We start from the raw sequence: 25,390 nt of genomic DNA on the forward strand, positions 1-25,390 counted from the left end.
GTGCCATAAGATGTAAGCTATCCAACTGAGCACATCTCTCTCTAATTGATGGCAATTAATTGTGAGCAATAAATAAACAGCTGGTATTTAAGTGCCAAGGTCATGTGTTGTGCGATAAAAAATAATTCAAACAGCAGGGAAGATAGGAAAGGCACAGTTGTGGTCTTCATGGGATCCAAAGGAGGAATGTTTAAGTTCACAAATCCTTGTTTTGGTAAATATATTAAGTCTCCAGGAAAGAAACTAATGGTGTAGACCTGCAATGCCAGATCCCAAGTTCAAGTCATGAAGGAATCCTTAGGTTCAACCTCTAATGCTATCAAAGAAAACAAGAGCCAAGCATACCACTTAGTTTTTATCATGAGTAAGTTTGCAGGAAGGAGGAAATGAAGTTGGGGCTGGGAAAGAAGTCTTACTGAACTAAGACATAAGTGGGACACTTGAAGGAAAGAAGACTGGAGAGAAGGGTGGCCATTGTGCCTGGGCATGAAAGGATGGAGATGTGGAAACAGGTGCAGTGTAAACAGAGCCCTAGAGATGGACTAGTGCTGTACTCAGCAAGCAGAGAGTTCCAGGTTGCTTCTCTGCGGGAGAAAGTCATTAATTAAAGCCAAAACATAAAGGCTTTGAAATGTCAGACTAAGAATTATTGTTTAACTCAATGAAGACTCACAGCAATTTCTTAAACATTGGGGCAATTTAATCAGAATGATACTTTTGTGACTCCATCCATGTAAGTAAGACTATGCAGAGGAGTTGTTGACACACAACTTGGTGTGTCAGTAAGCAAAGAACACAGGTCAGAACCAGAGGTGCATATAACTTTAAGGGCCATCCTTAATGACCCACTTTTGTCATCCAGGCCCTACCTTCAGAAGGTTCTATGGACTTCAAAATAGTGCCACAATCTAAGCACCAAGGGTTCAAAATATAAGCCTGGGGGAGACATTTCAAAGTAATTATACCAACCATATTTGCTGAGCAATTGTAATTGGAAGTCAAATTCTTTGATTTCTTCATTCCCAAGTTTAATTCTAACTACAGTGCATTTTCTCTTCTGCATGTTAAACATTTTGAGGCAAATGATAGCTGCCATGGTTTGTTTGTTTGGTTGGTTGGTTAGGTGATTTGATTGGTCTGAGGGTTTTGAAACAGGTCTTACTATTAAATAGCCCAGGTTGATCTCAAACTTATGGTCCTGCTTCAGCCTCCTGAATCTTGGGAATGTAGACATATACAACCATGTCTAGCTAGGCTACTGGTTTGTGTTTTGTGTGTGTGTGCATGTTTTGTTTATTTGTTTATTTGTTTTTTTGTTTTTTCAAGACAGGGTTTCTCTGTATTGCTTTAGACCCTATCCTGGAACTCACTCTGTAGACAAGACTGGCTTCGAACTCACAGAAATCCACCTGCCTCTGCCTCCCGAGTGCTGGGATTAAATGTGTTCACCACCAATGCCTGGCTAGGCTACTATTTTTGTTTCTTTTTTAATTTTTCTCACTCTTCTTTAGCACTGAGAATTTCCAACTAAACTGTAGCAATGAAATATTGTTCTTTTTGTTTGTTTGTTTGTTTTTCGAGACAGGGTTTCTCTGTGTAGCTTTGGAGCCTATCCTGGCACTGGCTCTGGAGACAAGGCTGGCTTGGAACTCACAGAGATCCGCCTGCCTCTGCCTCCTGAGTGCTGGGATTAAAGGTGTGCACCACCAACGGCCGTCGAAATATTGTTCACTTTTTAAGTTTAAAAAATATGCTAAGTGCTAGTGAGTTGGCTCTGTCAGTAAAGTCTTTATTATGCAAATATGAGGACCCGAGTTCAGACCCCAAGCACCTAGGTAAAATGTCTAAGCATCTTGTCTGTGTTTGTAACTCCAATGCTGGGGAAACTCAATAAGGAAGATTCCAGAGGCATGCTGGCCCAGCAGTCTAGCAAAATTGGTGAGCTCTTGGTTCAGTGAGAAATCCTGTCTCAAAAACTTAAGGATAGAGCAATTGAAGAAGACAACCATCATCAACTTCTTGTCTACACACACACACACACACACACACACACACACACACACACACACACACACACAAACACACAGGGTTAGGGAGATCATGATATTCCATGAGAACATCTGTATTCTGCCTGTGACAAGCACTGGAAAGTTTCCTTTGCTGTCCACTCCACTCATTTCCTTTACAACTCTCTGTCATTGCATTTGAGCACTGGGTGTCTTTACAGGTAAGAGAAATACATGAGGTAAACACCAGTATCCTCAGTCTCTGTGACCTATATATATAATATATATATATATATATATATATATATATATATATGACTCAGTGTAGCATCAAATCTATAAGCCAAAGACAAATTGGATCACACTTAACAGTGAAAACATTGAACTTGGAAAACTGAAGATCCTTCAAAAATTTCGAGTATATGTAATAATAGTATTTTTCAGCTTTGATAGCAAAACCACAGAAGATTACATGGATGAACTACTATCTATCATGATAAGTGCTAAAACAAGATTATCATACCACAGGGCAGTAAGTACTATATGAGAGATATATGTAGGGTTTTATGAGGACATGCTAGCAAAGCACAGACACAGGCCACATAATTCAGCCAATATGTGCCCCTAAAAGACTGTTTATCTTCTCCTTCTGCCCTATCTGATACAAATCAATAGAGGAGAGAGACTATTAAAAAATGTATCTGAGTTTTAATACTAATAACTAACATTTATTGAGAGTTTACTGAGTGCCAATCCCATTCTAAGCACCTTCCATGTGTTTGCTCATTTAATTCTCACAGCCCTTGGAGAGTGCTAATGGTAACAGCAGTGCTTTCAAAGGAGCAAACAGGCTTAGAGAGGTGAATAACTCCAGCAGTGGAGCTCAGGAGGACATCAATCTTCTGCCTGGGACAAGGGCCGGGAAGTCTCTTTAGGAGTGCACTTCCTCTACAGCTGTCTGGGCTCAGTTTGAACACCAGATGCCTTTGCAGGTAAAAGAAATACACAAGAAGAAATAATGTGCAATGTTACCTTTGAGCAGTAACTTCTTTGGCAAAAAAATGCAACGAATATGTAGGATAGATGAGAGGGGGGAATTAACTGTGGAAGCATATGGATGATTCAGTATGGTCCTTGCTCTCAGAATCCAGTCCTTGTAGGATATAAGGACTGTGTGTGTGTGTGTGTGTGTGTGTGTGTGTGTGTGTGTGTGTGTGTGTGTGTGTGTGTGTGTGTAATGGAGGCAGGCTATGACAGAGTATCTCCAGAACTCCATTCGTTTTCCTTCAGGGACAAAACAATACAATTTCAGTTTGTGCTCATGCAGAGGGAAACTTGGTAAATATTTGTAGGTCAGAGCATTAGCACTTGTACTTGGAGTTGAGCCTTTCTTCTGAGTTTGGGAGGCATCCCAAGAATTAAGCAGGAGACACTCTAGTGCATTTCCACTGGAGATCAGTGTGTGGTGGCTAAGATCTGGAAACACAGGCATGGCCCACAAGCCTCGAGACTTACATGAAGATAGCTCAAGAAGAGAGAGGACCAGCGAAGAATGCCTGGTCACTCACTGGATAGCAGATAATAATTTGGGACTCAGACTCTTAGTGGCTGCAAGATGAAGACATATGGCAGTTACTGTCCAGCAATGTACCCAGGAGGCCAAGGGACCCTGAAGGGATGTGTAAATGGGAAGGTGATGGCGGAAAAGGGAAGGAACTGGAGACTGAGTGGGAACTTAAAGGATGGGGAAGGTGGAGAAATGAAGAATGGGGTGAAATAGGAAGATATTCCAGGGACAAGGTACAGTTTTATTCAGTCTATAGCTGTGAAACTAAGAGAGTTTGGGCTGCAGCATGGAGATGTCAGGGAAAGGAAGCGACCAAGATCAGATGGGTACGGGGATGTAATCTGATGCAGCGTGCAAGGAAAGGGCGATGTAGAATTAAGCTAGGAAGAACAGGATGGAGGTGGGGCAGAGATCGTGGAAATAGGTTGTGGAGCAGGGTAAAGTCAAACCAGAGAGCCAGGCTGCATACCATGACAGTAGTCACTGAAATGGAAAGTAAAAGAAGTCGTGACAGTGGGAAAGGCCTTTAATCCCAGTATTTGGAGGCAGAGGCAGGACTCCAGGTTCCAGGCCAGCCAGATTTACATAGTGAGTTCCAGGTCAGCCAGAGCTATATAGTGACACCCTGTCTCAAAAGCATTTTTTAATTTAAAAAAGGGTGGGGGAGCCGATTTGAATGGGAAGATGGCACATTCCATATGGTGCTTGGTGGGTACATATGGGGATGCATACGGAAATAGGAGAGATGTGTGACTTTATTGCTCAGCTACGTATATGGAAGGACTTGATCGCTGCCCTCTTAGAAACAGGGTGGCCTATCAGTCATCTTCCATACACATGTTGTTATTTGTAGGGCTTTTGTGGATGGTAAAGAAAGATGAAATTGATTGACATTTACAGTTCCCCAAATAGAACTTTGCAAGCCCAGTTCTCAGGCATCCTGTACCACACATTCATTTGTTTGTATACAAGAAATTCTCCTTTCTATTTTAATAGCCAAGTAATTTTCTCTCTTCTCTCCATGAGTTCTGAGCCCCCAAAAGGAACTTGTAAATTTTTTCTGTATTAATTTCATCCCCCAGTGTTTATCATAGATCTTCATTATTCTCGACATACACGTCCACACGATGCCTGTTTTATCTTCTAGATGTGAACATATATATCTTATCATGTCACTGTAGCCGGACCTTTTTAAAGGGAGCCCCTAACTAGGCTGGAAAACAGACACTATCATTGAGTAAACTGTCAAAATGCTCCTGGTGAGGATGTGGGATCAATATATCTGGGGAAATACACACAAATCTGCATCACTTATTAAATAAGAAATCTCTGCTACCTATGTAAGACCTCCAGGAGGAGAAAGGGTTTCACTGCAGTTTCCTTCCACTCTGTAATAGACACCGTTCCATGCTGTAACATAAAACCTGGCAAACCTAGAGATTTCCATGTAATCCTAAGGTGGATTTGTTTTGAGCTGCTGCTGCCTAGTTAGGAGCCTAACCTGGAAATAGCCCGTGACAACTCACTAAAGGTCAGGGTGGTAGTAACTTGGGCTCTGTGAGTCAAGGATCCCTCCATATTCAAGTCAAAATGACTTGCTTACCTTTACTAGTATACTATAAACCAGAACAAGAAGAGAGGAAGTGAGGATGTTGCCTAGATGATAGTTTGAGATCTCTGAGAACTTAAGAAGAAGCAGGCAGAAAAGAAAAGGTAGAGCTGGGGAGACAGGCTCAATCGATAAAGCACTTGCCCCACAAGCACAAAGACAGGAATTCAAATCACCAGCACCTACCCAAAAGCTAGACAAATGTTGGCAGTTGCCTGTAATCCCAACACTCAAGAGTCAGAGATAGAGAGCCTGAGACAAGCTGGCCAACTAGAGTTATAGGAATTCATGAGCTCTGGGTTGAGCCAGCGACCCTCTCTCAACAAAAAAGTGTAGAGCAGTCAAGATAGACACTCCATTTCAACTCCAGGCCTACACACACACACACACACACACACACACACACACACAGGTACACACAAGTACATGTACCCACATACATATAAACATGTATATACACATACATGCCCATCCCTCACACACATGTATACATGCAAGAAAATAACTATAGAGGAAAAGGTGTTTGGTTGAAGTAAACAGCTGAGCAAGCAGAGATGGAGCTGCAAATGAAGATTCAGGCTTAGGGTGCTCGTGAGATGGCTCAGTGGGAAAGAGCATATGCTGCTCTTGTGGAGGGAGGACCAGAGGTGAGTTCCCAGCACTCACACTGAATGACTCCAGCTCTGGCTTCTGGCTTCCTTGGCTATGTGCATGTATTCACACATAGTCACAGACACACTGACACATGCGCAAATAAAAATAATAAATCTCTCAAAATTAAAAAGAAAGAGTAACGCCAACTGTTGAAACATGTAGCCAGAACTGTGATAATTTCCATTTAAAGCTCTGAGGAAACATAATAAGACCTCTGGCTTTGATGAGGTACTTTGACTTTAGGATGAGACATAATCGTACAGGGGTCAATGGTTTGGAGGTTCTTAAAGTGGCTTATAACATTTAAGTAGCTTAATTGCTTGTGTCTGTTTGAGCATGTGTTTGTCTCTGACAAGAGCAAACCATATTGAAAATATCCAAAATAAATAGGGATCAGCTGCTAACTGCTGAAAGCCAATTCCATGACACACATAAATAGACTACGTTAAGAATGTTGTGGTGTCATATTAACTGGTGTGACTAAAATAGACCGGTTACTGTGTTTGGGGCATCTACTTGAAGTAACAAAAAGTTGGAAAATGTTTGCCTTGCTGTGCAGGATTAACCCTTAGTTCTCACTGTGGAGGTTAGCCACAGACTTTCCAAAGAGCTCTTTCTCTGCAAGCCAGTTCAGGGGGGATCCAGCAATATGCTTCTCAGAGAAGGAAATAAACACTTTTGTTCAGATGGATAGCAGGCCCATTGGAAGTGCTGGCTGTCCAAGATAAAACACTAAGTGGAGATGGAACGCTAAAAATAATGCATCTTAGGGCTCCTTAAATACAGCATTTGTCTTTTGTCATATTTCTAGGGAACAACCATGTCACCATTTCTTCGAATTGGTTTATCCAATTTTGACTGTGGTACCTGCCAGTCTTGTCAGGGCGAGGCCGTGAACCCCTACTGCGCTGTGCTTGTCAAAGAGTATGTGGAATCAGGTAAGTTAATTGGGATCAGGGTTGGGGAGAATGAGGAGGGAGAGGTGGCTAGGCTAGACAATCATGTGGGAGACAAGACCCTCCATGACCTTGCAGGACAATTGACAGAACTGAATTTCACATTTTAGGACACTAGTACCCAACAAAGACCAAATACTTTCTTAAGAACCCAGGTTTAGTTACGGTTCTGACCAGATCTATTTCACTGTGCCATTTTTTTCACATAAACAAAGATAAGGAGAATATTAAGTTGGGGGAATTAGATCAGGGGGCTAAAGGAGAAGGAATCTAGGAGGTTGAGTATATTAAGTATTATTTGTACTAATAACTCAACTGTTTTCAATGACTACAGGTAAAGCTTGTCTAATCCTAGATCTTGGGATCAACTCCAAAGACTGCTTGTTGTATCATTGCCTCAGCTGAGAGAGGAAGGAAGGAATCTGCTATCATTCTCCATGAATAAAAGAATATTTCTATTATTAACTCTGACTATATATACCCAATTCATGATGAGGAGAAAATTTGGCTCCTGTACCCAAGACTGTTTTTGTTGGTTTAGATAGCTCTGCCAAAACAATCCCATTGGGTAAGGAATCTCTTGGTGATTATGCCCTCTAGCTCCCTCTTGATCCATACCTCTTAATTCCAATATTTTTAAGTCTCTTCCAAAGGAAAGATATGAAGCTATTTATTCCAAGACCTTCCCAGGCTCGCTACCTTGCTCTATATTCCTATATACAGACGGGTAACTATAAAGAATGTGTCTCAGTTCATTTACTCACACACACACACACACACACACACACACACACACACACACACACACACACACACTCTTATGGAGAGCCACTATGAGGACCCTGGGGCTTGAGCAGACAGAAAAACACACTAAAGTATTTACAAAGTCTCCCTTCAGGCTTTCTAGTCTTGCAGAGGAAGACAGGTGATAAGCAAAGCTACAGTGTGATGACTAGCAGTGACGGCTAAAGAGATAAAAAGTATGGCAAGAGGAGAAAGGAGCCAGGGAAGTGAACATTATTCTCAAAGGAGTTCCCCTAAAAGAGTCTCTGTCAGAGACTGGGAGAATTGGTGGATACAAGAGGAAACTGAGGCACACACGGAGAGCCTCTAGCTAGGTGCTGGAAATTCTGAATTCTGCAGTTCCAAATTTTTATCATGCTGTGTTCCCCCACCCCCATCTCTCTTCATGCTCATTTCATCTCTCTAGCTGCTCCGACTGCATCAAAGCCTGGGAGACTGTCTGGATGCCCTTGGTTTCTCTTCTACCCAGAGTTCTCTACTGTCTTAAAAGTGAAAATGCCTCTTGCTTCCACCTAAACCCTTTCAAATGTCACAGACATCTTTGAAGTGTAAAATGGCTGGGTTTTTTCAAAGCTGCTTTTGACTTAATGTGTCTTGTGGATCTGGTCCTGTTTCCAGCTTCAGGTCTCACTGACATTTGCCTCCTGCCAATCTTCCTCTCTTTCTTCCTCTTTCTTTCTTTCTTCCTTCCTTACTTACTTACTTTCTTTTTCTTTTTTCTCCTTCCTCTTCTTTTGGCCTTGCTTTTGAACTTGATCTCATTAGCCACATGGATCAAGACACCCTGTCAGAAAACGAACAAAACTTTTTCCAACAGATTGGCCAATGGACTTCGGATATTTGTTTTGTTTTCTTTTGTTTTTCAGGTTATGTTCTGAAAAGAAGTCACTCTAGATATTACCTAACTAAAAGATTCCTTCTCCAGAATTTAAGCAGGTTTCCATATTTAGGGTATGAGTTTGCATTTTTCATGATAAGATGGAGGAATGGGAGCAAACCAGAAACAGTGCTGTCACCTTGGGACCCTTTGAAAACAGCAGCCCTCACTGTTCACACACAGACAGGCATGCTGGTTAGTTTTAACTGTCAACTTGACACAGTCTAGAGTCACCCAGGAAGAGCATCTTAATGAGAAGTTACCTAGATTATCTTGACCTGTGGGCAGTCTTTGTGGAATTATCTTGACTGTTAATTGATGTAGGAATATCTAGTCCATTTGGGTGGCACCATTCCCTAGGCAGGTGAGTGTAAGAGAGGAGAAAATTAGTCAAAAGCAGGTAATCAAGCCAGTAGGCTTGCAAGAATGTAATTCTCCCTGCTTTCAATTGTGGTTGTGCTATGACTAGCTGCTGCTTGAGTTCCTGGCTTGACATCCTCCTTGGTGATAGACTGTGAGCTGGGATTTCAACCCAAGTAAACTCTTTCTCGCCCAAGACGCTTCTTGTCAGGGTATTTTATCACAGCAACAGAAATGGAACTAGAACAACAGGATTCTTAGTTCTGGTCTGCTTTTTAGGTAATTCTTAACCTAGTGGCTGACTCCTGGATGCTTGCCCCTTGCTGAGCTTGGAAAATGGTTGTAGTGAAAGGGAATAATTTAATAGGGAAGCTTAAAGACTATGATAAATAAGATCATCATTCATTTTCAAAGAACTCAATCTATCATTTGTTTTTTAACCGAACCATAAAAATCTCTTCCTCCCTTCATAGGAGCTCATGAGTGCCCAACCCCAAATTAGGGAGCTAGTGACAGTTGGTGGCTTCTGAGGGAGAGTAAGTCAGTTTTCCTTAAAGGTTGACTCCTGGTAGGTTGACCAGGGTCCAGTGGATGTCTGCATACCAATGTATATGGAGAATACAACAAATTGGACTTGCTGGAGGGAGGAGGAGGAGGAGGAGGAGGAGGAAGAAGAGGAGGAGGAGGAGATGACAGTGACAAGGAGAAGATTCAAAGTTGGAAGGGAGTGAAGAAGTGGAGTGTGGAGGGTGGGTCAGAGATGAATCTGAGAGGAATTATGAGGAGAAATCAAGGTGGAAACTATCATAATACATTGTATTCATATATGAATTTCTCAAGGAATTAATAAAAATTTATATTAATTTTTAAGCACCTCCTTTCTATTCAGTCCTTAACAGTCCATAGTTTATACCTCTACTGGCTAAGTTTCCCTAAAATTTAAAATTTCAGCTTTTTCAACTCTTTGTATATCCTTAAAATAAATAATAGCTACTGCTAAATTCCCATTCTACTTAGCCTTCTGTGTTATAAAAGAATACCAGAATGGCTCCACAGTCCCACTTTAAGCAGATTTGTTTCTCTTTGTACTACCAATGTCTCTGAATTGCTAAATACGATATTTAATAGGCTTATTCTCATAAGAAACAATCAAATACTGCTGCAGTTCTCAGCTATTGAAACGATCAAAGACCGTTTCAAAGATCGTATAACCAGAGAAAGTCCATTGTGGGTAGATGTAACAAAGTGACTTAATTCCATTTGTAAAGTCTTGTCCCTGCCAGGCAGCTTCTGGGACAGATTCTTGTAAAGAAATCAGCCTGGTCACCACTCCTGGTCCTGTGACCAGGACCCTGTCTTCACATGAAAGTCTGCTGATGGCTTTGCTGGTCCCTCTGCAGCACTTGCCGGCCTTTGCTTCGGTTGCATCAGTAGTGTAAAATACATCTTCATTCAACGATTAGAGGAGGAAGCTGCGTGTGGGGACGCATGCCTGTGATCACAACACTTGAGAGGCTAATCTGGGGAAACAGAGAACTCAAGGCCAGCATGAGCTGCACAGTTAATGTAAAACCAACCTGGGATATCTAGTAACACACTGTCTAAAAGAAAGAAGAGAGAGGGAGAGAGAGAGAGAGAGAGAGAGAGAGAGAGAGAGAGAGAGAGAGAGGTTTTAGGGGGATTTCATTTTTATCAGATGCCAGAAGAATTAACCAGTCATATAACCAAGCTATTAAGATAAGAAAGGTTTTTTATTTTATTTTATTAGTTCAAATTAGGAACAAGCTTGCTTCAGATGTCAATCCCTTCTCCCTCTCCCTCCCCTCCCCCCAACATCCCACCTGCCTCTAGCCATCCCCCCTCCACTCCCCAGGCAGGGTAAGGCCCTCAAAAGGGGCTCCCCAAAGTCTACCTCATCAAGAAAGGAAGGTTTTAAAAGGCATAAAAGTTTTGTTTTCTTGATTGGTGTGTTGAGAGGAGATATGTGGTTGTGTTTCTTGGATGCTTTTGCTCATGATTTTCTGAGACTTGGTCTTGCTACAAAGCACAGAGCGACTGTGAACTCATCCTTCTATGTGCATGTGTTATAGGTATCCGTCACCATATCCAGCCAGCCATAAGGGATTTTTAAGGTTATTTCCTCAGATTCCCACTGTCAAAATAAAGCAAAAAACACAACAACAAAAACAAAATGAAACATTGACTGGGAAAGGAACATTTTCAGTTGAAGTGGTTCTCAGATGCTTGCTGCTTAAACTATTTATATTGGATTTAGAAGATGCAATGTGTTACCTTGCATCTAAACATGGACCTATCTTATTCTGCCCTAGATTGTCTCAGAGTGAGTTACTTCAGCCTTTGCCTCAAAATTATGTATATGAGAGCAGTGGGAATGGCAGCCACTATTCAATGGAATTGAATTATTCTCCGGAGTTTGCGGAAGAGTAATAAGACAGTATTTTTTCTCTTCCTAGAAAATGGGCAAATGTATATCCAGAAAAAGCCGACCATGTACCCACCCTGGGACAGCACCTTCGATGCCCACATTAACAAGGGAAGAGTGATGCAGATCATCGTGAAGGGCAAAAATGTGGACCTCATATCAGAAACAACCGTGGAGCTCTACTCCCTGGCGGAGAGATGCCGGAAGAACAATGGAAGGACAGAAATATGGGTAAGTATCAGAGCTGTGAACTGTGTGAAGTGTATGCACCCAAACCTTGTACTTCTGAGCCTCTTCCGTCCACCTCCCAAGTGCTGGGTTTACAGGTGTGTGCCACCACTTTCAGCCAGTATGTACCATGATGCTAGCTGTTGAGTAGCTTGAAATGTTCTTGTCATCCCAAAGGCATGAGAAGGACACTAGCTGTGGATAAGCAGACTCTCTATCACATATTCCATGGTGATTTCATAATTAAAATGACTAGTCATGGACTGCAGAAAGTATTGAAAACCTCTGGTTTCTTGGATGCCTATGTACGGAGAGGAGGGTATTGATTTATAAATAACAGTTATTGATTTATTACTCTAAAGGTACAGATGGAAATATCACTAATTCCCCTTCACTGGAGAGGTTCTCACCTACTTGTCATCCTGTCCAACAGAAACAAGACTCATTTCATATCTGGTTTTCTCTCTTGTCCATGGGTACTTATCTGGTACTAAGTAACTAATCTGGTACTAAGAAATATGTCGTTTGCAATTCACAATGCCACATTAAGTTTTGGAAAATCTGGTTTGTAACTGTGTGTGCAGCAGATTCTTAGAAATAAGAAAAGGAAAGCAAAATATGAAAAATTAAAACAAGCAAATGAGAATTTCTGGGGCACAAAAACCAGATGACATATCAATGAAAGCCACCTTCTATACAGGTTGAAAGCCAGAAACATGTTTATGTTGTTAATGCCAAAGCAGCAAAACTCCTTACCTTTCTACCTGCTCTCACTAATTCAGATTTAACAGGACTTCTGAGAAGCTCTCAAGTTACAGCATCCACGGGACAATGATGGGAACCAAGAAATGATATTTTTGTGTGCTTGTGACCTCACAGTGATTTTTGTCTTCTTAAGAAAAGTACCAAACTCATCCTTTCTGTCACTCAGTTAATATTTAAGGACAAACACATGCCAAGATTTTTTAAGGTGCCTGTGCTTACATATGTTTAGGCAATGCCATTCAACAGTACACATGGAGCACCCCTTCACTCTATTTGGGGAGGGGATTGGGGCAATCCCAACTCCTGTGGACTAGCTGCTTAGGCAAGCCGGAAAGGTCAAAGAACTGAAGGATGCTGCAGATGTTTGGTTAGGTGTTAAGGAATTTATGCAGTCCAAGCTAATGCAGATGTGGGGCTCTGGCTGGCTCTGAAGCACAGGAGGGGGTTGGCTAGGCAAGGAGAGGGAACACACAAGCTACAGAACCCCCCCCCTTGTTTCTGTGCCTGCCCGTTTTCATGTATTTTCTACTTTCTACCTAATTTATTTTGATGAAATTAGACCACTCTCCAATTCTTATAATAATTAACTTTATGTTTTCTTCTCAATGAAGGGACAGATAATCACTCTTTTTTATCCTTCTGTAATAAAGTACAGACTTCATTCATAAGGAGTTTGCTATTTCTATCTCTTTAAAGTTGCCTTTAATTCCACATCCCAAGTTTTGCTGATTTTTCTTCCCTTGCTCCTCTTCCATTTAGTTTTGTTAAACAGAGTCCTGTTATGTAGACCAGGTTAGCCTTGACCCACCAGCAGCCCTCTTGCCTCAGTCTCCCAAGTGTTGGGACTGCAGGCATGTACTAGACACAAGAGTGCACTTGTAAGACTTGATTCTGTAGTCTAGGACTGTTGGATATCAATACATAGCAGCATTTACAACCCCATTTAGTTACCTAGCTCACTTTCTGTATTTTTGAGTCTTATGTTTTTGGTTTACTTTTATTTCAAGTGCCCCAGATTATTTTGAATTTATATTTTATCTTATTTCTGTGGTTATCAGCTGCTTAAAATGGATTTCTTTATTTACCAAAAAAAAAAGATTTTCTCCAATTGCTGTTCATGTCCACCCTGGTTATAAAAACCACATTGGCATTCCCTTTGTGCTTCCCATGGCTGCAAGTATTTGCAAGGTTTTCCCAGTCACTCCCCGGTGCTTTATAAAACATGATTTTGCAATAGCTTCCTGATTTAATTTCCTCTATCACCACCTCTTCCCAAGTGTGACCAAGTTTCACAGTTTCCTTTGAAAATGGTTCTCAAATTCCCCCCATTTTGTTCTGGTTTTGCCTCCATTTTTACTATACCAGAAATTTAAAAAAATGATGGTGTCCATCCTTATGGTCTAAAGAACTTCTCTTTACACTAATCATTTTATATGAGAATTTATAGCTATTCCAAAAACATAGCTTTATTACATCATAAAGTCTGAACTCTTTTAGAGTTCCTTGAAGACTTGGTGATTTGTATCAGGTCATGCAACCAAGAAATGGCCTGTCAATGATTTCAAATTTAACTCTGGATTCAACAGGACATTTCCTGCTGTCTCTCCCTCATTATAGGTAACCACTGTTGTAATTATCAATAATGAGTCACTTCTGAGCCTTATCTTGTCTTAATCTATTTATTCCACTAATGGCATAGGATGATGGTTTTAAATTTATTACATATGTGTGCATACATGTGTATACATACATATATTAAAATAATACATATATATATATATATATATATATATATATATATATAATATATAGAATATATAAATACTGTGCATATACTTATTCTAAAATATATACCAGATAATTTAATAATTGCTCACATATGCATATATATGTAACATATACATATATAAAACTTTCAAGAACCACCTAACTAAATTTTTCTTTAGTCATTTTACAAATGCTTGTGATAAGAAAAAGAATACTCCATGGAATATATCCAGATCTACCTAGATGCGGAGCCCACATAGTGAGCAAGAGAGAACCCCTCAGAGCAGGATTTATCTTTACTACTTAAGACCTACTTTTTCCCAAGAGAGCAAGGCTTGCCATCCAGGATTCTGTCATGAGTAATACCTGGGGCTGTGCTCTTGTGCTCTTCAGGTAAGCACCCTGACAGGGAAACAGATTCTGTTTTTGAATTTTGTTCCTTCTGTCAGTCTTGATCCTCAAGTAAAATGAATGAATTGCCAAGGCATTTTGTAAAAGGACAGCCACTGGGTGCTGCTAATGATATCAATGACCATGATGACTATGAGCTCGAGTAGAGAAGAACGAAGATCATTCTCTAGTGGAAATTTGCCATCAGCCACGTAGCTAGTTAGGAGGTCCTAGAGCAGGGGCTGGTTTCACATTCTGACGGTGTTTCTCTCCTTCTCTCGCCCAGTTAGAGCTGAAACCTCAAGGCCGAATGCTAATGAATGCAAGATACTTTCTGGAAATGAGCGGCAAGTGATATTTCTTCTTCCTGTTTGGGGGTGAGGAGGGCATGGCCTGTTCAGCGAGGGCTTATTTGCTTCTGCAGTATCCTGGAAAAGGATTAGGGGAAAGGAGAAATGCAAAGAATGCTATTAAAATTCTCAATGGTGTTCAGTCAGGAATTGAAAACAACTGTCCTGGCCAGACAAACATAGAACAAATATGAAGGCATGAGCATGGTATAAATGTAAACATAAAATATTTACAGAGATGATCTTTAAATGGTGTAAACTTACATGCCTGGTGCTTTTATAGTCTCTCTATTTTAGTTTTGGGAATTTTATGTGAATAAAAAGGCTGCTCCTGCATTGCTGTGTGTAAGTACATTGCCTATTTATAAATGAAGTTCTATACCCAGCATTCCACTCTCCTAGAATACAAAATAAGAAACTGAAAATATCTTCTATAAAACTAATATCAAATGTGAAGACCTAAAGTTAGTCACCTCCCATCCTCTTAGGAATAAGGAAGGGGAAAAAAAATGCGTTGTCAAAGAGTTTCAGTTCCATGTTACACATAAACTTGGGTCCCAGAAGTTAAGCTTACAAGTACTATGTCTGCACTGGGTACCTGTGACAGTCAGTCACTACTGTCTCTGTGAATTAAATGCCACTGTTTATAAAATCCTAAGCCACAGAATAAGCATGTGAGCTCAATAATGGTTAACTGTTTTTAGTAATTATGTTTTAATTCAGGTTCAGTATCACTTATCCAAAAATGCTTAAGACCAGAAAGATTTCAGATTTTGAATTATTTGGGGAGTTGGTGCATTTGTTATTTGGGGATTTGAATCCAAGTCTGAACAGAAAACTCTTTTATATTTCATATAAAAGTTACACACCAACCTGAAGATAATGTTATATGGTATTTTGAATAATTTTGTACATGAGGCAATGCTTTATGGTATAGAAATTTCTAGTTGTGGATTTTATCTGTGCTCAAAATATGTTTAGCATTTTGGATTTTGGTCTCAAACTGTACCAAAAAGAAATCAGTTTTAGTTTAGAGATTTATACTGTTTTTTATTTAGCCTATATAATTCCTAATATGCCCAGATTCAAATAGCATTATAAGACAAAAAGGGAAAACTTGAACACTTATCAGGTGTTTGGAAACATTAAGCCATGGTTATTAGACTTTTTAGGTCTGCTAATGAAGTTATAGCTGTGTGCTTTCTTTTTCTCATTGTTCTGAAAAAAAGGCAATTAAGGAAGAATTTGTTTGGGGTCAAAATTGAAGAGATATAGTTGACCATGGATGGGGGTGGGATCATGGCAGCAAAGACTCAAAGCTGATTAAGTCCCAGTTGCCAGTAATACATCAGTGTCACATTAAGGAAAGAAACAAAGCACTTCATGCTCCCTGTGTCTTCCATCTGTCTGTTGAATGAGTCTGAAGCTGTGCCTGCCTGAAGTCTGTCTTGTGAACCTGTCCTTGTGTCTGTCTGTGTCTGTCTGTCTGTCTGTCTGCCTGCCTGCCTGTCTCTCTCTCTCTCTCTCTCTCTCTCTCTCTCTCTCTCTCTCTCTCTCTCTCTCTCTCTCTCTCTGTGTGTGTGTGGGGGGGGCGCGTGTGTACATGCCTTATGTGTCTCTGTGTGTGAATGGTATCTGCCTGAGTGGTGTGACTGTCTCTAACAAAGGCCTCATTCTGTCCTTATTGAACAGCATAGAAGTCATCACATGGAGAAGGAATGGGATGTTTTACAGAAATCTTTTTTTAAAACTTCTTTATTGAAGCTTTGGGGTTTCACAATATACACCCTAACTCTGTTCACCTCTCGGTCCAATCATATGATCCCTTCATGTTTTACAGAAATCCTTAGCAGAGTTTTAGAAAAGATTAAATCACTGACTGCAACTCATCTCAACTAACCCAGACAGCAAACATTTACCAACCAATATCCATTAATGGTTGCTTTCAGCCTTTATGGTAGATTTTAGGAAGTTGCTTTCAACTTCTACATTTGCTGCTTTCAGCAAATGATGCACATTCATTACTCTGGGGCAAGGAAGAGTAACTTTAAATTGTAACTATGCTTTAGATTAAGTTGTAAAAGTTGGTTTCCTGGGAAATCTGAGGCAGCAAAGTTTGATTGTTAGATTATTCTCTTAAAGGTAGGTTAAACAAAGAGGCTGTGTGCACAGTAGGATATCAATCTTAAGTGATTGTCATTAACTCTGGGTGTGAGGTCCAGCCAAAGTCCCAGTCTCTTTGTAAAGTAAGAGATATTTTCAGAATGTGGCATTGTCACACAAGGCCGCTGATCACTTCGGGTACTTGGTCAGGAAGCAGAGAGCGATGAATGCTAGTGATCAGTTGGAATGCTGGTGCTTTGCTTGCTTTTTATTTTTTTTCTTTTATTTTTTATGCTTTTCCTCTTTTCGTTAGTCTGGGAGCCCAGATTGTGAGGTGGTATGGTCCACATTCGATGTACATCTTCCCTACTCAGTCACACTTTTCCAGAAACACCCTCACAGGCATTCTCAGAGATGTGTGTCTCTTAGATGACTCCAACTCTAGTAAAATTGACAGTGAAGAACAACCAGAACAAGGTCACCCCATTAACTTAAGACCCAAACACATCCCTGTAATCCAGAACATTGCCCCTGGCCTCCCAAATGCTTGTTGCCATCTCATAACACACTTAGTTCATCTCCAAGAGCCCCCTAAGTCTTAATAGTTCTAATGTAACTACAAAATCCCAAAGTCCAAAATCTCTTCTGAAAATCAAAGCAATATCTACGAACCAAACCCCTGTAAAACCAAAAGACAGCTTATATACTTAAATATACAATGGCATAGAGTGAACATTCTTATTCTAAAAGATTTGGGGCATAGCAAAGAAATAAGACTTAAGCTCAACAAGGGAAATACCAAATTATCTTTCCATGCAGCTCCATGTTTAGCATCTAAGGTTTTTAGTGGCAGCATCTGGGGCCAAATAGGCTTGGGTATCCCTCCCCGACTAATTCTGTTGCCTGAATGTGTAACCTATCTAGGACTGGTTCTATTCCATGCTTGCTGCTTTCCTTGGCAAACATCTCACATCCTGGCAAACATCTCCAACATCCTGGAGTCTCCATTTCACCTTGGGATTCATCATCATAGCTTCATGAAATGGCCTCTTGGGGTTTCCTTTTGCAAGGAATTTGCAATGACCCTGTTATTGTCACACTTCTGTGGCTTTTGGAACCTTGGTGTAACTGCATAGCTTTTACATGCCTACAAATCTAGTGCCAAGTCAATGACACTGACAAATTCTACTGTTTGAAATGTAGCCTGGCTTCTTCTACCCCAGCTTGTATGGTCTTTCACAGTCAAACCTGGTAAAACTCTTGCCTGGGTAGTTGTTTTCCAACAGGGAACCCCTTCATCAGCATTCTCTGTTGAAGTTCTTTCCTTTCAAATGAATTTAGACTTCACAAGTTGAAGCCATAAACGGGTGGATAGGGTTTAGCTGGGCAGGAGCAGAGGTGTGTACCTTTCCATTGTTCCAGTATGAGCCCCAAGGCAGCATTGCTTGAACCACCTCTTTCTTAATTCATGACTGCATTATAAATTAGACATATAAGCAGAAATACATGATAATTAGATGGTTTGGTTGCACTCTCCTGGACACTCAGTAGGTTCAATTTCTTTTGGTTCCTAGATAATAGCTGTTCCAAAGGCCTACCTACCTTCTAACAAGTTCACAGTTCATGCTTTCCTGGTTATCTTGAAGGTTGGGCTTGGCCTAGTGTAATTCATGGCAACTTCATCTTCTGCCTGTTTTCTCTTCCTGTTCCTCTGTCTCAGAGAAAGTCCCTCCCATTGTTGACCTCATATTTCATCCCTGGTATCTCTGCCCCATCAATAAACTTCCTCTCTAACATCAACTTTCCCTTTTCTCTGTGGTTTCCTCCTAATTTCTAGGTCATCCTATATTAAGCCTTCTTTTCTTATCTTGAAAAATACATATATTAACCTTTTGCCTTTCTGGTTATTTCTTTTCTCTTTCCCTGATATGACACTTCTGTTTTATTCATTTTTTTCTTTTCTTTAAAACATGATCTCAGGTGACCAGGCTGACTTCAAACTTGATCTATAGTTGAGGATGACCTTCAACTCTTAATCTTCCTGCCCATACCTCCCAAGTACTAGGATGGGATCAGAGGCGTGTGGCACTGCACTGGTGGTATACTATAGACAGAATTTTACCTAGGTTTTGTGCATAAGAAGCAAGCACTCTACCAACTGAGATACATCCCCGGCCCTCCCTGGAAGTTCTTGAAGATACATCTCATACATAGTAGTCATTCTTTTTTCATTGCTGTTTTGTCTTGTTTTCATTTTTTCTTTTATTGAAAGTAGATTCTTTTTCTCACGTAGCTATACTGATTATAGCTTCCCTTCCATCTATTCCTCCTAGATCCTCCCCTTTCATCCAAATCTACCCCTTTATATCTCATTAGAAAGCCAACAGGCTTCTATGAGATGACAATAAAACAAAGCAAAATATAATAAGATGAAGCAAAACTCTAACACATCAGAATTGGAAAAACAGAAGGAAATGAACCCAAGAGAAGGCACACCCAGGACTCCCACAAAAATACTAAAGTGAAAGCCATAATATATATGCAAAGGACCTGTAGAGTAAAAAGAGAAAAGGAATACATATATAAGTAAAATAAAAGTAAAAAATAATGAGACCCTTAAAGGAAGGGTCTAATATGCTGTTATGAGCTGAGGAACCCCCAGAGATGCCACTGTTGACCATTTAGGGCTGGGCATGTAGCCTCCCCTTAAGAGCAGTTTGTTTTCCCAGTAAGACTCCCATGCAGGAAACGAAATTTTCATTTGGAAGTGATAATCAATTGGAGATTGCTTCATGGGGTTAGGGATGGGGGCATATATCCAGCTCCTTTGATTCTTAAATTCTAAAAGTCTGATATATATCTTGGTCAATCTGCTAATGTGGCTTTCTCTGAGACATTGAACCTTCTGCCCAAGTTCCTATTTTTTTTCAGCCTTCAACTTCTTTGACATTGTTTTCTTTTCTTTTTTAAAATTTTAATTAGAAAGAAAATTATTTTACATGTCAACCCCAGTTCCTTCTCCCCCCCTCCTCCCCTCCCCACTCAACTAACACCCTACCTATCCCATACTGTTTCTGCTCCCCAGGGAGGGTGAGGCCTTCCACAGGGGGTCTTCAAAGTCTGTCTTATTCTTTGGGATAGGGCCTAGGCCAACCCCCTTGTGTCTAGGCTCAGGGAGTATCTCTCCATGTGGGATTTATTAATGCTGAGTCTTTTTTTTAAAAAAAAGTCTGTAAGTATCCAATATTTTTCCTTACATTTTCAGCTTCCTCTACTTGTTTTCTTTAATAATTTATTTTCCTAGATCCCCAAACCAATGTATTTTACACTATCACACACTGCCTCTCATAAATAGCACTGCTGTCTATCTGTTCTTTGTGTCTCCCTGGCTTGGCTTTAGATGCTCAATGGTTGGGAATAACACCTCAGAATTCTGTAGAATGCTTAACACAGAAATTTAGATGCTCAGGAAACATCAGTATTTGATTGACTACAAACAAGTTAATTAAATAAAAGATCTGGAGCTGTTTGTACAAAAGAAATGGCCAAATAAGTCATTTCAGAAATAAACACTGCCAATACCAAAAGAATTAAAGTCTATGTTCTTGCATAAGTATTCCCTTATAATGACTAAAAAGATTAGAAATTAAAGGAAGCCACTAGAAGGAGTAAGAAAAAATTCATTTCTGGAATATCCTAATGTTTTTTAAGTTTACTGTAGTCTAATGTATTAGAAGATTATATATATACATAGATATAAATTATATAGGTACAGATTTAGGTGATAGATGTGTATATACATATTTGTAATAATACAGTTAAGGATCTAGAATATTTTATTCCACAAATTATGAGTGTTTTATACTTTCACACATTCCATTTCATTGCATCTGAAAATAGAAATGTCTGATTATATTAAGAACTGACACATACAGGTCACTATTTATAGATTTATCTGTATAGTTATTCCAAAAATCAAGGAAGAAAATTATTAACTTAGTGACAGTCTCTCATTCACACTAACCAAGCCTAGTTTATTCCCCTCCTAATTCCAAATGCAGTAACCTGACAAATCGATCTTGAAAGTAGTGGGTAAAGCATTGTGGTCCAGCTGAGGAACTATGAGGAAAGTATGGGGAGTTCCCTGCACGTAGGAGATTGCAATCTCTGTAAAATAGACCCAGAAATGGCTGCCAAGAAAATGTGAGTCCTAAACTCTATCATAAAACTCAGATGGATTCCTAGGGAAAGGCCTCTACCTGCACAAAATCTCATTTGTCTAGCTATTGCGTTCCCAGCCAGCCACTATTGACAATGGCAAAGTAAGGTTTCTTGGCAGATACTCCCACCTCAAGTGTATGGTTAGACCTCACTGCTGAGCGGTAATAGAAGCAATTTAGTTAATTCTTTATGCATCTGAAATATAATGAGCACTAATTCCAAATTTCCATTTCTTGTAGGAAAAAAAAACAGCAAGTAATTCAACAATCTCCAACCTATTACAAATTATGATTCTAGGCATTATAATCATTATATTTATTATCCTTGCTTCAGTGATAGGTCATGGTGTTCATTATTTCCTTATTATTCACCATGTTAATTCTTCTCCATTTGCTGAAATGTTCATTGCACTACTTAGTGACTTACCATTTTGTGTTCCTTGTGGGTCTTGAGCATCAGCCTAGGCACTGTAGGTTTTCTCGGGATTCTATCATCCTATATTCCTCCAACACTTTGGGAAAATTTCATCCAAGCATAAGAGGCTATGGACAATGACTACCCACAAGCCCAGGACTGATTTAACACATTCAAATTTGATAGCTTGAAGTAAATGACACAGGATGACATACATCTAAAAACTTACTTTGAACTGCTAACATTAATTTTCTGGCACTTTCGATAGCGGCAGCTGTAGCTCCTATAACTGATCACTATAGCAATCAGGAACCCCAAATTTCTTTACCCTCATCAGCAGCTCCTTTCAATCTTTGGTACCCTGTCTAAACACAACTCTATGCAAAGCATCCTGGCACCAGGGTCTTTCTCCATCTCATGTCACTCATTACTCTGTGGAATTACAGACTTGAAATGTCAGAATTCAGGGCTAGCTGAGCTAAAGAAGTAAATAATGGACCAATCCAGTCCTTTAGTGATGCTTCTTGCAGTGATTCCATACTGCCAAGTTAATAACAGAAGCTTAGTGTCATTCCCACCTTCACAAGCCCTTGGAAGGTCAATGTGTGCTCAGCACTTTACTGCTTCTGTTTCTGCTCAAGTCCCCACCCTCTCTGCCCAGCTGTGACCGTCATATTGCTTCACTGCATCCCCTGTTCTCTCTCCACAGACACCAAGGACATGAGTGACTTTGAGAATGAAGGATTCTTTGCCTTGCATCATCGCCGAGGAGCCATCAAACAGGCCAAAGTCCACCACGTGAAGTGCCATGAGTTCACAGCCACTTTTTTCCCTCAACCCACATTTTGCTCTGTCTGCCATGAATTTGTCTGGTACAGTAACTTGGTATTTTCCTCCCAAGCTTCAAGACATGCATTTTGTCACTGCTAAGCACTGTGTGCTCCACCATGAGGGAGTGTGAAGTACAGGCTGAGTACTGCAGAGTGGTGGCCAGTGGGTTCACCAGCATGATTCAACACAAGATTTTTATAATATGGCTCTTGAAGAGGAAGTCCTACTCCAGAAAGAGTCTTCTGTTAGTTAGCTTTCCTTGACTATGACAAAATACCCATGACTGTCAATATTAAAGGAGAACAGGTTTATTTGGGCTCACAGTTTCCATAAAGGTTGCCTATACATTTTATTTTAGGCCTATGACAAGGCAAGACTTTGAGGCAGGACATAGCTGCTTAAGGCACGTTAAAGCATCGATGAAGCAAGAAAGGGGAAAGAAAATACCAGTGTCCCAGCATTCCTTCTAAGGGCATACTCTTGTGACCTTACTTCCTTCTACCAGATCCTGCCTCCTTATGGTTCAAATATAACGACTGGCTGGTTCCAAAACATTAACACATGGCTTTGGGGCATTTCAGATCCAAACCATAAGATTGCCCAATGGAATTTTGTTTCAGACTAAATGAGAGGCTGTTGGTATATGAGGGAAGGAACAGGTGAGGGAATATTGTTATTGTAAGCAAAGCCGTATCGTTTTATAGTCAACACCTTCATCCCAATAGCCCAACCACTGCATTGCTTCACTCTTGCACCAGACAGAGCTATCCCACTGTAACAAATGGCACAAATGAAGCTCTTGGGTGCCTTAGCCTCTGAGATTGGTGTAACCACACAGCAAAAGCTACGGTAGAGTAGGAGTGAAATGATGCTTGTTTCTGCTCTCAACATCTGTGCCTGGTAAGAGATGCTGGTCCCCTCAGGCTCCTGCAGAATCATTAATGCACAAGTTCCCATTTCATGGGAGTATCCTCAAGCCAGCAGATTAGGGTGAACTCTCATTAACTGTTTTTCCTCTACTCTCCCGGATCTCCTTTGTCTCCCTTTGTTTCTAATCAACAGTGCTGCTCAGGAATCCGTCTTTATGTCAAGCTTTGCGGGTAGTGGATATTCTTGGACTCTGAATGAGGAACTAAGATACTTCACAGATGAGTGTGCTCATCTGTGTATAAACCAAGAGTGAGGCAGTGACTCACTCACTAACTAAACCAGGCAGTGACTTCTTCAGTGAGGAAAATAGAAATTTATTACTAGGAACTTGTGAGAGACACATCTTGGTCTGTTGTTGTGAGCAGTTTGCTTGAAAATGCAAAGATGAGAAGAAACTTAATCTCACTTAATGGATTATAAAAATTTAATTAAAGCAACATAAACTTCCAATACCTTCTTGGCAAGCGATACACATGGGTTCCTAATCAGAGGAAGTCCTCTATGGTTTTAGGAATATCTCGATCTCATTTACCTAAAGAACATTCTGCTGCTAATGTTGATACGAACATGCATTTAAATCTCACATTGCTTTCTTACAGGGGGCTGAACAAACAGGGTTACCAGTGCCGACGTAAGTACAAAGCATTTTGGTTGTAGCCTCAGTGTTCTTTGAATTGACTTGTTCCTCCAGAAATTATAAATGGCCATTGTTTCTTTTCAGAATGTAATGCTGCGATTCACAAGAAGTGTATCGATAAAGTCATAGCCAAGTGCACAGGATCAGCTGTCAATAGCCGAGAAACCATGGTAGTGGCATATTTATTTAGATTCCATTTCTTACTCTCGTCACTTTTTCCAGCAAATCAGATTGTCAGCCCCACTCTTAACCTCAGTAGATATCCAGAAACAGTGGGTTAAATGGATACATGTTTTAGACAGGAATAGTTTGTTCTCTGGGTTATCTTTATTTCTTGCACATTCAAGGGGACATTATCACCAGAGTTCTCTTATTCATCGAAACTTGGAATAGTACTGTTCCATAAAAATAAAATGACAGCCATTTTATTTTAACCATTTTAACCATTTAGCAATTTTAACCATTCAAGTGGTCACAGAAAAGAACAGACAGACAGACAGGGTGTGGTGCCATAGAACTGCAGTTCAGGGCACTGAGGCAGGACGATTACAAGTTCAAGGCCTGTTTGAGCTATAAAGTGAGTTCAAGGCCAGCCTGTGTGACTCAGTGAGACTCTGTCTAAAAATAAAAAGTATAAAGCAGACTGGCAATATGGCTTGGTGGTAGTGTACTTGTCTAGCATGTGAGAGGCCCTTCGCTTTAGTCCCCAGTGCCACAAGAATAAATAAAGTCATCTACAGACTAAACAAGTAAAATTCATTTTAATGATATATTTAATTGAACCAAGTCTATTGCTACTTCAATATGTAGTTAATATAAAATATTTTACACAACTCTTCCTTATTGAGTCTTCCAATCCTACTGTATAATTTTACACATGCTTCTTCAGTTCTAGCCCTCCACTCTATAGCACCAACCCAGATCAAGAGACTCCAGCTGTAATAGCTGAGTCCATTCAGCCACCTCTCAACATTCAGATCTTCCTAGATCTTGCTCTAATGCTCATGATGGCATCGTGCAATAGCAAATGAGTGTTTCCTTAGCTCCCTCTTGAAAAAAGTGTCAGTATCCTCTCTTCCTGACATGGTTACCCCATCTGTCAAGACAGCTGTCTTCCTGGTCCTTGGCGCATGCTTTGACACATGCAGATGCCACAAGTGCTCTCACCTGGAAGAGCTGCAGGCTTCTTCAAATCCCCCGGGAAGGTGGTAGGCAGTGTGATGGTTAAAGGGCCGGTGCTATATATGTTTTCATTACATATATCTAGGAGATTACCAGAAATTGAGACCTGGGCACACATGTGCAGCCAGGACTTCTGTCATTCTTTCAGTTCCACAAGGAGAGATTCAAGATTGACATGCCACACCGATTCAAAGTCTACAACTACAAGAGCCCGACCTTCTGTGAGCATTGTGGGACACTGCTGTGGGGACTGGCGAGGCAAGGACTCAAGTGTGACGGTGAGTGCAAAGGGGGTC

The 25,390-nt window shown here is 40.4% G+C and overlaps 1 protein-coding gene across 2 annotated transcripts in view; it reads left to right on the forward strand.

The window, feature by feature from the left end:
• The first annotated feature begins 6,656 nt into the window (after positions 1-6,656).
• Positions 6,657-25,390, forward strand: part of Prkcq (protein kinase C theta) — a 76,977-nt gene continuing 58,243 nt past the window's right edge. For both annotated transcript variants that reach the window (XM_035442841.1, XM_035442842.1), the window contains exons 1-7: positions 6,657-6,774; positions 11,308-11,507; positions 14,713-14,773; positions 22,224-22,386; positions 23,875-23,906; positions 23,997-24,082; positions 25,243-25,372. In XM_035442841.1, the coding sequence (XP_035298732.1) occupies positions 6,657-6,774; positions 11,308-11,507; positions 14,713-14,773; positions 22,224-22,386; positions 23,875-23,906; positions 23,997-24,082; positions 25,243-25,372 (790 nt within the window). The remainder of the gene's footprint in view (positions 6,775-11,307; positions 11,508-14,712; positions 14,774-22,223; positions 22,387-23,874; positions 23,907-23,996; positions 24,083-25,242; positions 25,373-25,390) is intronic.

This window comes from Cricetulus griseus, chromosome 3 (assembly GCF_003668045.3).
Source record: "Cricetulus griseus strain 17A/GY chromosome 3, alternate assembly CriGri-PICRH-1.0, whole genome shotgun sequence".
NCBI classification, from domain to species: Eukaryota; Metazoa; Chordata; class Mammalia; order Rodentia; family Cricetidae; genus Cricetulus; species Cricetulus griseus.